The sequence below is a fragment of the Rattus norvegicus genome, chromosome 12, assembly GCF_036323735.1.
Source record: "Rattus norvegicus strain BN/NHsdMcwi chromosome 12, GRCr8, whole genome shotgun sequence".
NCBI lineage: Eukaryota > Metazoa > Chordata > Mammalia > Rodentia > Muridae > Rattus > Rattus norvegicus.
Window position 1 is genome coordinate 41,523,615 of NC_086030.1, and position 15,909 is coordinate 41,539,523.

At 53.3% G+C, this 15,909-nt stretch overlaps 1 protein-coding gene across 4 annotated transcripts in view; it reads left to right on the forward strand.

Moving 5' to 3' along the window:
- The window catches only part of Dtx1 (deltex E3 ubiquitin ligase 1), a 31,182-nt gene that overhangs the window by 13,363 nt on the left and 1,910 nt on the right, over window positions 1-15,909 (forward strand). For 2 of the 4 annotated variants that reach the window (XM_039089884.2, XM_006249412.5), the window contains 6 exons: window positions 2,565-3,267; window positions 14,389-14,450; window positions 14,727-14,888; window positions 15,086-15,147; window positions 15,455-15,625; window positions 15,727-15,888. In XM_039089884.2, the coding sequence (XP_038945812.1) occupies window positions 2,565-3,267; window positions 14,389-14,450; window positions 14,727-14,888; window positions 15,086-15,147; window positions 15,455-15,625; window positions 15,727-15,888 (1,322 nt within the window). The remainder of the gene's footprint in view (window positions 1-2,564; window positions 3,268-14,388; window positions 14,451-14,726; window positions 14,889-15,085; window positions 15,148-15,454; window positions 15,626-15,726; window positions 15,889-15,909) is intronic. The other 2 variants (XM_063271659.1, NM_001427621.1) reach the window with 1 other exon arrangement.

Below are 15,909 nucleotides of genomic sequence, written 5' to 3' on the forward strand. Positions count from 1 at the left end.
CATGGCACCTTACACCCTGCCCCCGCCTCTTCTATCAACACCTACAGCTAGAAACCTGTTTCCCCACCTTTCAGGGCCAGTGCTGTTGTGAGGGGGCAGCCCTAGACATTCTAACAGGCAAGGCAGATGGCAAGGTCTTTGCAACCTGTATGGCAATACATTGAGGGACAGTCAGACAGGGTCTGTGGTCAGGAGGGGAACCTCCCAGCATGACACTATCTGGCTTAGGCTCCTGCACCAGACACCCTGGAAAAAAAATCTCATGTTCTGAGGACCTACTGTGTGAGGCACTGTGCCCAGACTGGAGATGAGAGAGCTGGAGGGTTAGGCAGAGGACTCCCTGTGCGCCTGAACTGACAGGTCAGGGAGAAGACGCAGAGGACTTGACCGGGATGATTAAGTACCAGAAGTGGGGATATGCCAAGGCAGGGACAGAACAACTCATTCAGCAGCCATATGTGGGAAGAAGGCCATGACATCCATACAGACCTGGATTAAAGAAGTCTGAAGGTGGCTAAGTCAAAATCCAGGCAGAAGGAACAGCCATGCAAAGGCCCTTGAGGTAACACGAGGTTTGGGATGGCTAGGGAGCAACAGGGAGGTCAGGTCATCATGAGGACTTCAGCTCTTACAGGTCACTGGGAGCTCAGGTTTGTGAGGATGGATGTGATGTTGACTGGACGGGATGTTCTGGATGTCCAGTGGGGACAAGGGCACGAGTCTACTGCTCTGGGACAAGCAAAGGAGGCAAAATGGCTCAGGCACAATGGCTCAGAGGAGCCTGGAATCTGGCAACAGAGCTGTCAAAGAGTCAGCTCAATGGTTCCACCTGGTCCCAGGAAGGAGGGTAGAGCCAATGGCACAGGTTTGGGAGGAATCAAAGCAGAGGCAGGATCCTCCCCCACAGCTTTGGGGAGCTCTGCCCACCTGGCCCGTTTCCCTGAGGAGAACCCAATGTGCTTACAGAACTGCACAGTCATGACACGGGAACTCCAGATGAGGGCTGTCTGCTCCTCATCCCCCTAGGGCCTCCAGAAGACTCTGCTAGAAAGGCTACCCTCAAGTCCTTTCAGTGGTCTGCAAGACATGTTGGGCCAGGGAGCTGTGGCCAACCATGGAGAGGAGGCCAGCATATTAATCCTCTGTCTCACTGCTGTGACAAAAAGGCCTGGCAAAACCACTGTTTATTTTGACTCACAGTTTGAGGGTACAGTCTGTTGTGTCAGGCGCCCCGTCATGTGACAGCCAGTCAGGAAGCAGAGAGAGACAGACACCATGGCTCAGCCCCGGCTCCTTTTTTCCTGCAATCCAGGACCCTAGTCCACTTACATCCAAGATGGATCTCCCATCTCCACTAACTCAGTCCAGAAACTCCCTCCCAGACACGTCCAGTGGTTTGGTTTCGAGGTGAGAGATGCTAGGCCCTGGCCAGTTGATGATCAATACTGGCCAGTTGATCAATCACTGTTGTCCAGGCCACAGAGGCCGGGGGAGACATGAGGGATTTCCAACGGCTTTGTAGGAGGTGGCAGCCAGCCTTACAAGTCCAGGGGAGAGATTTCTGTGCTGTAGGCCAGAGCCAGCTAAGGCTTTGAGGAGTCCTGCAGCCTGTGTTATCAGTCACTGGTCAGTTTTCTCAGCTCGGCTCTCAGGCAGAGGGGTTAAGCTTCAGCCAGTGCAAGGGAAGCCACAGCAGTGGCCAACTGCAGGGCAGACCAAGATATCACAGAGCTTCGTGGGGGTCTGGGTACATTCTCAAGGAGCACAGCAGATACTCAGCACCTGAGGACTGGGACACCCACACACGGGGGGGGGGCAGACAGACAGACAGACAGAGTCAGACATCGGAGGGAAGGAGAAAGGCTACGTGTGGGTGTGAATGTATACAAGGTGTGGCTGAATGAATGAAGCAAGAGACGAATGAATGAATGAGTGAAGGTGTGGCTGAATGAAGTGAGAGATGGGCAAAGGTGCAACCAAATGACTGGTCCAACGGGAGAAGTGTGGATTCCGGTGGATCCCGTATGAACGGAGAAAGCCACACCTATTCCGGTTTCTGGGAGTCCCGGAAAGAGCTCGGTGGGCAAGTGGGCCTTGCTCTCTGTGTGGCCACTACCAACCAACCTTTGCTGTTCTCCCGGCCCCTGTGGTTACTCCAACCTTTGGGGCTGCCCCTGCAAAGGACAGACTGGCTCTCCAGGCCCGCCCCTGCCTCTTTTTCCTTTTTGGTTCTCTTTATGGCCCCATCGAGTGCCTGTTTCCTAGCGTGCTGACTGGGCCTCTGCCTGCTTCTTTCCCAGCCCCCTTGTCTGTTAATTTTAATTGCTTTTATTTATTAGTTTATTGAAGGTCAGATCACAGCCTGAGGGAGCCGATTCTCTTCTTCAACCGTGTGGGTCTCTGGGATTAGAATCATATTGTCAAGCTTGGTAGCAAGCACCTTTACCTTCTGAGCCATATTGGCGGCCCTGTCCCCATGTCTTGATGCTCCCTGTCTGCACTGGTCCCCTTCCTGACTCTGAAGCCTGGGCTTGTACTGACACACCTCTCCCTCCTGAGCGCAGGTACCATGCGGCCAGTGAGACGCAACTTCTACGACCCGTCGTCGGCGCCGGGCAAGGGCATCGTGTGGGAGTGGGAGAACGACGGCGGGGCGTGGACGGCCTACGACATGGACATCTGTATCACCATCCAGAACGCGTACGAGAAGCAGCACCCGTGGCTCGACCTCTCATCGCTCGGCTTCTGCTACCTCATCTACTTCAACAGCATGTCCCAGATGAACCGCCAGACGCGCCGCCGCCGCCGCCTGCGCCGTCGCCTGGACCTGGCTTACCCGCTCACGGTTGGCTCCATTCCCAAGTCGCAGTCCTGGCCCGTAGGAGCCAGCTCGGGTCAGCCCTGCTCCTGTCAGCAGTGCCTGCTGGTCAACAGCACGCGCGCCGCCTCCAATGCCATCCTGGCCTCACAGCGCCGCAAGGCGCCCATTGCGCCAGCCGCGCCTCCAGCGCCCCCACCGCCCCCGCCGCCGCTGCCACCCGGAGGGCCTCCGAGTGCGCTCGTTGTGCGCCCCAGTGCCACCTTCGCCGGGGCCGCGCTCTGGGCCGCACCTGCCGCCGGTCCCACGGAGCCCGCGCCGCCTCCAGGAGTTCCCCCAAGGAGCCCTAGCGCCCCCAACGGAGCGCCCACCCCGGGTCAAAACAACCTCAGCCGGCCAGGACCACAGAGATCCACCAGCGTCAGCGCACGCGCTTCTATTCCACCTGGGTAAGACCCCCACACACACCTCCTCCAGAAGGGCACCCAGGGCCACCCAGCGAGTTAGCAAGCTGGACAGCAGGGCCCCATGAGTCAGGGACCATCGTCATCCCATTTACTGCTGGAAGGTATCCCAGCCCACCACCTGTATAAGCTGGTTGGCAAGCAAAAGCCCCTGGCATCCTCCTGTCTGCCCCCTCCCCCAGCGCTGGCACTGGGAGACCATGACTACCATTGTCTGGCTATTCACACCCATGCACGCCCATGGATGCATGCATTCACGATTCTGAGGGATGACATTTACGCCTTCACCATCGCGTGACGAGCACTGACCCACTGAGCCATTTCCCGAGCCACAAGATGTTTATTATTTGCCAAACTTTCTGAGAGTCATTTTGTGACACCCCCAAAGACGAATCTAGAAGCCATAAAAGAGAGGTACCTTCTGTCCATCACCCAGGAGATCAGGGGTTCATCCCAGACCAATAGATCCAGTGATGGGAATTTTGTTTTGTTTTCTCATTTACTGGTGGGGCAGGGAATCGAATTCAGGATGTCAGGCTTAGTGACAAGCCTCATCTTCTGAGCCATCTTTCCTTTCCAAAAGAGAATGATGCATGGGAACATAGGAGTCTCACCTGCTCCAGGCCACGGTAACCTTGAGGGTTGAACCAATTTTCTCTAGAGAAACATCACTGTCACTTTGTGTTCTTTTTTTTTTTTTTAATTTATTATATATAAGTACACTGTCACTATCTTTAGACACACCAGAAGAGGGCATCAGATCCCATTACAGATGGCTGTGAGCCACCATGTGGTTGCTGGGATTTGAACTCAGGACCTCTGGAGGAGCAGTCAGTGCGCTTAACCGCTGAGCCATCTCTCTAGCACTCTCTCCACTTTGGGTTCTTAATGTCACTTTCCAAACTGGGCTCCAGGGACTCAGGTGACCTGGCATGGAGGCCCAGTCAGAGGGAACCAGACTCTTGCTTCAACCAGAGTCAACCGTTTTGGGGGGAATCTTTTCCCCGTAGGACCTCACTAAAGACTCCAGGACCGAAGTCCAGTTTTCGAATCCCAGGGTTTAGTGTAACAGGCAACAGGACAGGGCCCCAGTGAGCTGCTGTGAGGCCCACCCTGGACACGGGAGCATCCCGGAAGGTGTGGGAGGTACATCTGCAGCCAGAACAGAGCAGTGAAGAGACCAGAGCTCGAGTTAGTGGGGGTCCCCAAGAGGAAAGGAACACAGAAGCAACTCTGTGTTCCCAGCGGTGGGCCTTGGGGTCTCCACCATGATTGTCCTGTAATAGGAAAAAGTGGCTAAGATCCAACCAGACAGGGGAGGACGGATGGGAGGAGGTTAAGTGTTCTGTGTACCTGGAGGCTAGAGATACCAGTGTGCGCACATGAGGACCTGAGTTTAGTTAGCGAGCACTGACATAAAACCAAGCAGAGGAGTGTACCCCTGTAATCCCAGTGCTGATAGAATCCTGGGGCTCACTGGCCAACTGCTGGGGCAGATCATCAGCCAATGAGTGCTGGCTTGGGGGATGGGGAGGGGACTGGAGGGCACTGGCTGCTCTTACTGAGTTTAGATCCAGCACCCACATGGTGGCTCACAACCACCTGTAACTCAGGCTCCAAGAGACCTAATGCCATCTTCTGACATTTGTATGTACCAACACACATGTGTACACACCACACACACACAGACACATACACACAGACACATACACACACACACATACACACACACACACACACACACACACACATACACACCTTCTCTGAAACTTGAAGTCATTTCTGCATATACTTCAAAGCTGCCCTTGCCACAGGGTGTGTGTGTGTGTGTGTGTGTGTGTGTGTGTGTGTGTGTGTGTTCTGTCTGTTGTCTTGTGTGTATGCACCAGAGGGTGTGTGTGGAGACCAGAAGAAATTTGTGAAAGCCAGCTACTGTGCTGATCCCAGACATGGAACTCGGGTCATCAGGCTTGGTGACAGGCGCCTTGACCCACTGAGCCGTGTCCTAGGCTGCACACACATCACTGGTCAGTGAGGACAGTGTGGAAACCACTCCTTCAGGACACGCTGTAAATCACTCAGCTTTTCCTGCCTAGCCTTGATTCTCCACACAGGTGCCGTGAGATTGAGCTCTCAAAGCTGGGCTAGTGGGGGAGGACTGAGTTTCCGCTATGCACACACACAGGAGATAGACATACAACAGTCAAAGGAGTCAGTGGGCACAGTCCTGGGAGGGAAGGGGAGGTCTGCGGAGGTGGTAGGACAGGGGTGGCATAAAGTCCAGAGTGAGTGGGTAGTCAAGGACAGGCCACCATGGGGGCCAGAGGGGGGAGCACGTGGGAAGAGACTGCTCTTAGGGAGTTCAGAGGACAGGGCTTATCTAGGGAAGAGCTGGGGTGTTCTATACCCGGCAAGAGGAAAGGCATCCCAGCCTGGGCTTTGCTGGTACGTAGGAGTAGACGCTGAACAAATCTAGAAGGTTCTCGAAAGAAACCTCACACAGAAGTAAAAGCTCCCTAATGGAATGGGGAGGGGGGTTATCTAAATTGGGATTTGGAGCCAGATTGGGGAGCCTCAAGGGATCTTGGAGTTGGTGCCACCAACAGCTAGGAACCATAGAGTGCTTGAGCTAGAGAGGGCCTCGGGGGCAAGAAAGCCATCTCCTGGTGGTCCTAAAGACATATCCTACTCTGTCCTGAGTAGCATAATAAAGCCATACTCTCCCTTCTCCTGCCTGACAAGTCTGTGTCGAGACCCCCCCAACCCTCCCTCTCCAAGGAGCCCAAGAAATATACCCCTGGCTCAGCATGAGGTGCCAGTAGGCCCCAGGGGAGTAGATGAGAGGGTGGGACAAGCGACCCCTGGTCCTGTCATGTTGTGAACTGGACTAGGAAAGGCATGTGGGTGTCTCCATGGACTGGGCAGCTCCCCCTATGCCTGCCTTTCCCAGGCTGCTCCCTGAGACGCCTCACATTTCTTCCTGTCCCAGTTCTGAAGCTGAGTCTTTCCCTTCACCCACTGACCCACACTTCTGAAGCCCAGAAACCCAAGGTCAAGGAGGAGGTGGGGCTGGCCACCTTCAAGGTCCTACCCCCTCAGAATCAGGGTGTCCACCCCTTCTCTCTCTCTCTCTCTCTCTCTCTCTCTCTCTCTCTCTCTCTCTCTCCCTCCCTCCCTCCCTCTGGTATCCTCACGTTGCCTTCTCTCTGGGTGGGCTCTCACACTGGCAGCTGTGTCTCCTTGTTAAATGGCTCTGACCATCCTCATTCTTTCTGGAATTCTGGAATCTTACACTTAGGTCCTTGGGTCTCTGCGACTCCCTCCACAGTTCTCTGTGCCCCGCCCCCATGGTTTCCCCTTTCTCTCACATCCTCCCTTCTCCTCTTTCCCACCTCCCAGCTGAGTGGCCTTCAGGAGTCCTCTCACTGGTCCAGCCTCAGTTTCTCCACCCATCAGACAGAGTTCCACCTGACACCTGTCCAGGGCTCGCAGGTGTATGAGATCACACACTAGGTGTGACCGTTGTACAGAGGGACAAGGGGGTCCTTGGTCTATGATGTGATTCACTGGAAGGGGGAACCAGAAGAGAGGCCCAGAGAAGGGGATCAACCTGCCTAGGGTCACACAGCCGGTGGGGACAAGCCAAGGGTGTTTTCCACTCTCCCTGTGCTGGGACCGGGAGCCAGCTGGCAGGGTGGGACTGGGGGGACATATAGGGTGGGAAGATCCGCCCTGTCTCACGGGAGGTCAGCGTCCATCACTGTGGAACACAGCTGCTGGGTAGAGGAACAGAGTCAGACTTTCCATCCCACATGGGGGGGACAGCTGCCGACCTGTTTCTGTTTACTGAACATGCACCGTGTCCCCAGTCCCATCTCACGACCCTGCCAGGACTGCCAGTCTCTATCACAGAAACCCAAGTGATGGCCCCTAGCGTTGCCACTTCTCAGAGGGCAAAATCAAGGCTCCAAAAAACCATGACACTTGCTCTGGTCAAATACTTTCAACTTAGCTTGCCCAAGGTGATGGTGTCCTCTTCCCTTACCCCCCTCCCCCACATGTTCTTGCTGTCCCAGGCTGTGGCTCCCACAGAGTAATAAAGCCCAAGGTGAAGCAACAGAGGCCAAGTTGGGGCCCAGTTTCAACGTCATTGCTGTGTGATCTAGCTAAACCCATTGCCCTCTCTGGTTTTTGGTTTTTGCAACTTGTAAAAATAGGACTGACGACAGAGGCTGCTGTCTAGCATGTGTTTTTCTTGGGCCTGTGTGTTTCCCACGGTACAGTCTGCTCTCCCTGTACAACACTGCCAACTGAAAATAGGCACCAAGCAGGCACTGTTTGAACCCCCAAAGCCTCCTCAGTGATTCTATATCCCCCAGTTCCCCACTCCCAACCCCCACCCCCATCCCCGAGCCTATGGCTGGCTTATTTCCCTAGCCTCACCTCTCTCCTTTCTTTTCTCTGTTCCTTGTGAGTTTTCTCCCTGCCATGAGGGTGTTCACTGGACATCTTTTCCAGCTCCTCTGCATAACTTATGTCTGTCTGTCTATCTGTCTGTCTGTCTGTCAACGAATTCCCATTTGTTAAAGAACCGCTGTGTGGCAGGCAGCATGGAGAATGCTGGGACACAGGTCTCTGGCCTCTGAGGATTTACAGCCTAATCAAGGCAAACAGCCCGTGAGAGGGATGTGCTAGAAGGTGGTTAGTGCAGCAGAGGAACCACAGTTCAGCCCTTCTTAAAAATTAACAAAGTAAGCCAGGCAGGTGATGGTGGCACGCGCCTTTAATCCCAGCACTCGAGAGGCAGAGACAGGTGGATCTCTGTGAGTTGGAGGCTAGCCTGGCCTACAGAGTGAGTTCCAGCCAAGGCTGCACAGAGAAAACTTGTCTCAAAAAAAAAAAAAACCAAAAAACAAAAAACAAAAAACAAAAGCAAAAACAAACAAACAAAAAACAATAACAACAACAAAAAAGAAAAAGCAAAGAAAACCAATAAAATAAAATGTCATTGCTATTGCCCTTCCCTTTCTATGGCATGGTGGCACACACTTAATCCAAGAACTCCAGAAGCTGAGGCAAGAGGACGGCTGGGGATTTGAGGCCATCTTGGGTTACATAGCCTCTATCTCCAACATGGGGGGCCAAGTGGGTAAAGGTGCTTGCTGCCAAGCCTGATGACCTGAGTTCAAAGCTTGAGAGCCACAGCATACTTATAATCCCAGCACTTGGGAGGCTGAGATAGACCGTGAATTTAAGGCTAGCCTGGCCTAAAGAGACTCTTTGGGGACAGCATGTCTGGAAGGGAGGCAGGGGCAAGCTTTCCAGGCAGTAGGAACAGACCATGCAAGCCTCTGAGGCAGGAGCTGGCCTGGTGCGTTGAGGTGGGACCCAGCTTGCTTTAACTGGTTTAATCTAGTGTTGAGATGAATCTTCAGCTGTGGGGAGAAGTGCCTGGCTATATATGGGGAGGTGATTTAAATTAATATACATATATGTCACACATATATGACATATACGTATATGTGACACATATGACATCCATCCATATATATATATATATATATATATATATATATATATATATATATATATATATGTGTGTGTGTGTGTGTGTGTGTGTGTGTGTGTGTGTGACAGAGTCTCATGTAGCCTAGGCTGACTTTGAACTTGCTACATATCTGAGCAACCTTGAACTGTTGGTCCTTGGGTTTCCTGCCCTCTCTAATGCTGGATTTACAGGTGTGCCCCAACCCTCGCCCATTTATGTGGTGCTGGGGATTAAACCCAGGGCTTCACGCATGCTAGGCAAGCACTCTACCCGCTTAGCCACATCCCCAACCCTTGTTTATTTCTTGTGATTTTGTATCTGCTGAATGGCAACATGTTATCTCTCTCTAGGTCTTTACATTTAAATGGCTCTTTAAAAAGAAAAAAAAAAAAGAAAAAAGTTCCCAAGTCTTGCAGGAGCCTGAATGCGGGAAGGGAGGAGCCTGGCTTCCCACCCATCCCCCCCTTTCCTGGCCAGGGTAGCTATGAGGAGGCAGGGTCACACCCTCACCACAAGGTCAAACCCAAAACCTCCCAGCCAGGCCCCCACCTGAAGCACTTCCTGCCCACTCCCTGGGAAACTGAGCCACTTGCTCCTGTTTGCGCCTGCATGGGGCGTGGGAACGGCAACCCAGCCTGTCCTCCCCTACCTGGTCTCCACCGGAGCTCTGGGGAGGGCAGACCGTGAGATATAACACACACACACACACACACACACACACACACACACACACACACAAGCAAAATAAATCAATCTGTAAGAGGAGGACTGGAAAAATCCAAATCCTAAATGCCAGCCAGGGGTTCAGGTTGTGGGGGATGTACACCCTGGGAGGTAGCTGGGGTGGGGGTGGGGTGTCATTTAAGAAAGGGAAACTGAGACCTGCAGATGGCCAGAGCTGGCCAGTGAGGGTAAGACAACATGAATGTGAGGCCCTGGATCACTGATGGTGACCCCAGCCCTCAGGCTGCATCTCCGGGCCTTGCCTTGTCTCCACAGATGGGGTGCAGTACGTGTCCTGGGGTGATCATAAGGGCAGAAGGTGGCCACAAGGTGGACTGGAGCACAGGGTCAGCACCTGGGAAGTGTGGGGGACTTCCTTCTCCCCAGTGAGACAGTTTCACTTCTCTCTCCTCTCTACCTGAACTGAGACCAGAGCTTTGGGGGGCTCCCCTGGCGGCTCCTGGGTGCATGTTAGGCATCCTGAGAAGGTCTAAGGCTTGTAAGGGACATGAAAGCCACCATCAGATAGTGTGGCAAGCCTGGGCCTTCTGGGAGATGGAAAGATACAGAAACTCGGAACTATAAGGGGGTCTTGGTAAGGCTCTTGACTCAGGAAACCTATATGAGGAGTTAGTGGGGATCTTGCTCCCAAAGATGGTGACTTGATCTGATGGGTAGACGATGGCCTGTCCTGAGGTCACTTGTACAACTCCTGAGCTAGCTCTGTGGTCCAGCTCTGTGGGTTTACCTAACCCTATAAGTCTCAGATCCATAACACCACCAACTCTGGCCAACCTGGTGGGGTCAGGCCAGAGTCAGACCTAGAAATTCCAGCCAAGAACAGCACAGGCCAGCTGGGTGGCCAAAATGAAGTCACTTCCTTTCTTTGGGCTTCACCATGCTGCCAGGTGCAGGGGTCCATGATAGACTGTCTCTCCGGTGTCCCTGCCCTAGAAGTATGGGCTTTCTGGAGTATGATATTGAGGTTGATTCTCAAATTACATCTTAGCTGTGTGGGAGGGAGTGCTGGGATTGACTGGTGATGTCTGCCACGGGTGCAAATTTGGTAGTAGTGGTACCCATGTTATTTATTTGACATCTGCTCTGATCTTGTTTGGGAATTAGGGGGTAACATCTGGAATTGGAGCCCTTGTTTTTAAGTGTAACCAAGGGACCCCAGAGCTAGTAAGCTACTTTCTTATCTGGTCAGTACTGGGAGCCTGTTTTGCTATCCATCCTCAGTCCTAGGGTCACAGGGTTGGGTGGTTCCCAGAGCTAGAAATCTGGCAGACAAGATAAGAGTAGAATCACACAACCAGAAAACAAGATGAAAAATGCCCAGATCCTCAATGAGAGATGAATTCTGTCCCTCATGGATAAAAAGGAGCTGAGCCTGTGGTCAAAGGACAGATGTGGAAGCTGATGTGGAAACAATGTAGCTGAGGTGCTCAGATGAAAAAAAAAAAAAAAAAAAAAGACGGGCAATGGTGTGGTGAACAGCAAGTGATGGAATCTCCCGGCATTCTGCCTATATGCTGTGCCCTCCCGCCATAACAGGCACAAGTATTGTCTCTGCTCTCCTGGTGGGAGAAGGGACCAAGTGGGCCTCCTTCCTTCTCAGGCTGGAGAAGGAGATGAGTTCTCCCACCCCTCAAATGGAGCATCTTGCCTTAGCCTCTGAGCTATGAAAGAGAACCTGGTTCTTTCCGTGTGGTCTTGTTATGGGAGAGGAATTAGCAGCATCCTTTCTGGGGACTCCTTCCTTCAAGAATGCTGGGGTTGTGGGGGTGGGGTTCTGTTCTCCAGGAGGTCTCCTGAGCATTGTCATCTCAGCATGAAGGCAGCCCACAAGCTGCAGGTGTTCCCTGAACAGCTGCTTCCTTAAGATATAGGTCAGAGGAGAACCAGGGATAGTGTGCTTAGAGCAGCACAGCACCCACCCCGCCATCACCCTGATATGCTCACGGCACAGGTTTGTGCAACATCTGCTAACACGCTCCTCTCTGTCCAGTGTCATCCCGAGAGGCCTAGTTGGGGATATAGTGGGGGAAGTCACAGAAATGCGAAGGCAGAAGAGAGACTGAGTCTCCAACTTAAAAAAAAAATGAAAACCCATTGAGTATGAAGGAGACTGAGAGGTAGGAGGGGAGGCCAGAGAAGGGCCAGATGGTACAGGGCTTGACTGTGCATGAAGATTCCCTTACATCCATGCTAATGCCAAGAAAGCAGTAAGATTAGGAGGAACAGGCTGTCTAGGAAGGCAGTGTTGAACCTAAGACCTCTCTGAGGGAGGATGCTAGTTAAACATCTTGGGGAAGAGCCGTCTGAGGGAGGGTTAGCTGGTGCAAAGGCCCTGGGGTAGAAACGAGCCTGGTACTTACAAGGAGAGCACAGCTGGTGTGGAGCGTGAGAGAGTACATACACAGGAAGTGAGGTTCAGAGCGCAGCAGAGGTTCGATCAGATGGCCAGCCTCAACAGGATAGAGAATTGAGGTCACAGGGCCGCTGACCAGGACTGGGAACAGTAGTTAGGCTCAGGCCTGCCCCCCGGGAAGCTTGTCCTCAGACCCTCTACCAAGTAGGACCCCAAGAAGGCAGGGCAGAAGTGAAGGCTACCCTACTCCCCCTTCTGGAGGCTCTAGGTGACAGTGCTTGTCCAAGGAGATCTTCTCGATGCCTGAGAGGAAGCAGTGTCTTCCCACATCAAAAGGGCCACCCCCCAAGGCTCCCACGCTTGGCGGCATGGGAACTGGGCTACAGAAGGTTCTCTCAGGCAGCTTGCAGACTGCAAGAGGGTGTGTGCCACCTCGGGACTGTCCCCTACGACACAGAGACGCTGCACCATCAGGCCCCATCACAACCCTCCTCCCAAAATTAGCCAAACTAATTTTTATACCTTTGGCCTCTTTGGGAAAGAAAAGGTTTTTGAAGCTTTTCTTGACATACGACTGTGGCCAATCAAGAATACTTTTCCTGGGGTTTCCCTACCAATTTCTCAGGGACAGACTCAGCAAGATGGGGAATCATTTGAACCAGACTTTGGGCATCATGTATCTAAGGTAGCACTCTGACCATCTTGATTGATAAAGGCTGACTGGAGAGCTGTGTTGTGGATTCTTTGGACTTTGGAGAACTGGGATTGATTAGTAGTCATGCCTTCCACTGATAGGAGACGAGTGGGTAGTGGTGTGCATGCTAAATGTTTTCCTCCCTGCCCATATTATACACTGTCCTGAGTAAGAAAAGGGGAGTTCTTGTGAGGCACTGAGGAAAGAGAAGTGGGAAGGCAGAGATGAAGTCAAGTATGTCCGCACAGTTATCGTAGATAGGTGTGATGGAAGGGTAGGGCTGTGTCCCCCTCGCTGCTGCCCTGTAAAGATGAATAGTAATAAATTAGGGTGCTGCTGTCCTCCAGGAAGGTCTTGGAAGGTTGTGATAGAGCCTGAGGTAGGTCACATGGCTGCCCAGTCCTTCCCTTTTGAGAATCCCACCACACCGCAGAAGGAGAGGCTCTTGGATTCTCACAAGACTCCTCATTCAAGGTAGGGAAACTGAGGCTCAGTGTCTTCATCTCACATCCACTGACCATAGACTCCAGGACTCATCCCATCCGTACTCCCTTTTCCCTCCTCCCTCCTCTTTCCTCCCCTCCCCCTCCTCCCATGGGAGCAATGCTTAGTGACTCTAGGTTGTCCCAGCCACTCCTCCAAAGATGGGGCTAGGTGGTGATGATGTTGATGGTGATGACGGTGACAATGATGATGGTGATGCTGATAACGATGGTGAAAGTGGTGATGATGGTGGTAGAGGTGACAATGGTGATGGTGGTGAGGATGGTGAGGATGGTGATGATGGTGATGGCAGGGACAGAGGTGACTATAAATGATGGTGGTGGTGGTGGTGGTGGTGGTGGTGGTGGTGGTGGCAGCGGCGGCGGCAGTGATGTTAGCTAGTCTGCAAAAACAAGAAAACAAAACAAAAAAAAAAAACATAGGCACCACATCATGCCTGTACCACACATAGAGAAATTGGTTTATGAAGGCTGATGGGATGTGCCATGTGTTGCCAGCCACGTAGTGGCTGAACTAAGAAATAAAAGCAACTGTGGTTGACCCCAAAAGGCAAAGAATACCTTTTTCCAGGATCTCTTCATCTGTAGAGGGGACTCGTGTTGGACTCATGAGAGCCTTCATGTGCTCAGATGAGTTGAGAAACTCAGAAAGGCAGAACATTTTTTCCCAGCTTATGCATACCTGAATTCTTTCCAGAGTGTTCTGCAGGAATCGGTGCTCTATAGACCAAACCTTAAGAGCGCTAACTCACTGATAGTTGGGTTCCAAGCCAGAGAAGGGGAGAGAACTGAGGCCCAAATGTTCTCTGGTGGGAGGAGGCAGTCTGGAGTTGAGCCTGGAAATGTTGTTCAATAGGTAGAGTGCTTGCCGCGTTGTGAAGCCCCGGGTTCAATCCCCAGCCCCACCTACTACTGAGTATGGCGGAACTCACGTGCAAGCTCAGCACACCGGATGGAGGTGAAGGCAGGAGGATTAGGAGTTCAAGGTCATCCTTAGCTAGAGTGCAAGTTCGAGTCCAGCCTGGGCTACATAAGAGCATCTCTAAAAGCAAGAGTCAGAAGTAGGCCTAGCGGTGTTTCCAATAGAGTCCACTGACTGTACCCATCGCTGATATGTGCTCAAGACGGAAAGGAGTTTCCTGAAGGTTCATCCAGATGGTGGAGAGGCAGAAGAGTTAGGGTGTGTCAGGAGGAGCCCTGAGGTGAAAGCAAGCCAGGGCTGTGCTGGAGCCAGTCCAGCTTGAGCTTCTTCTGATCCCCTCAGGGTTCCGGCGCTCCCCGTGAAGAACTTGAATGGCACTGGCCCGGTCCACCCAGCCCTGGCAGGTAAGACCCAATCCATGAGGCCCCGCCTATGGCAGGTAAGACCCAGCCTATGTGCTCCGCCCCTTTGATGAACTGGTGGGCGGGTCTTTTCTTTTGGGTTTGCTTAGCCTTAACCTGAAATGGTTTTCTTGAGTGGGTAGGGTCAGCGTCTGGAGAAATACCTATGGCACACACTCCCCCCCCTCCGCCCCATCAACTCTACGAGGGGAAGGCGTGGCTTGTCATGACTCCACCCCTAATCGCTACACCCTCCCCTCCCCATCCTCCAACCCCCAGGAATGACCGGGATCCTGCTGTGTGCAGCCGGGCTGCCAGTGTGCCTCACACGGGCGCCCAAACCCATCCTGCACCCGCCGCCAGTAAGCAAGAGCGATGTGAAGCCTGTGCCTGGAGTGCCCGGTGTGTGCCGCAAGACCAAGAAAAAACACCTCAAGAAAAGTAGGTCCCGCGTGACCCCCAAACACAACCGCAGTGCTCTTAGGACCCAGCATGCACCTGCCTCTGCTTGCCCTCAACTCCCCCTTCGAGCCCGCCCTCCCTGCCGCTCCCCTACCTGCTCTCCAGCACTTGACCCCCCCCCCACTCCTCCGAAGAGACACGTCTCCGAAGAGACACGTCCCACTATCTCTCTGCAGGCAAGAATCCCGAGGATGTGGTTCGGAGGTACATGCAGAAGGTGAAAAATCCACCTGATGAGGTGAGCCAGCCAAGGAGCCTCAGCACCCTGGACCAGTCTCCTCCCAGGCATCCTGGTCTCACTGAACTCACTTGGTCTTGGCGGGGAGCTTAAGTTTAAGAGCGTCACACCTGTCCGTCATAGTGATAGATGGGTTTTATGCGAAGTTTTCCATTCCGGCTTTTGCTTTGGGTGGTTAAGCATTTAACCTCTTGTTCCGGGGCTAATCAGGCAAGGGAGTCAGCCCCAAGGTTTTCCATCCCCGCCCAAACTTTGTACCCCTCTATGGCCTTCCTCATGGCCCTCCCCCATCTCCTTGGCCATCCAGGACTGTACCATCTGCATGGAGCGGCTGGTCACAGCATCCGGCTATGAGGGCGTGCTCCGGAACAAGAGTGTGCGGCCCGAGCTGGTGGGCCGCCTGGGCCGCTGCGGTCACATGTACCACCTGCTCTGCCTGGTGGCCATGTACTCCAATGGCAACAAGGTGGGCCACAAGGTGGGCTGCCGTGCAGTGGGTGGGGGCCATGCGGTTAGGTGGGCAGTGGGTGGGGGCTCGGTGGGACCCCCGGGGACCTCACATCAGCACACCTTTCTCAGGATGGCAGCCTGCAGTGCCCTACCTGCAAAGCCATCTATGGGGAGAAGACAGGGACACAGCCACCTGGGAAGATGGAATTTCACCTCATCCCCCACTCGCTCCCTGGTTTTGCAGACACCCAGACTATCCGCATTGTGTATGACATCCCCACGGGCATCCAGGTGAGCCTCACAGGCAACAGC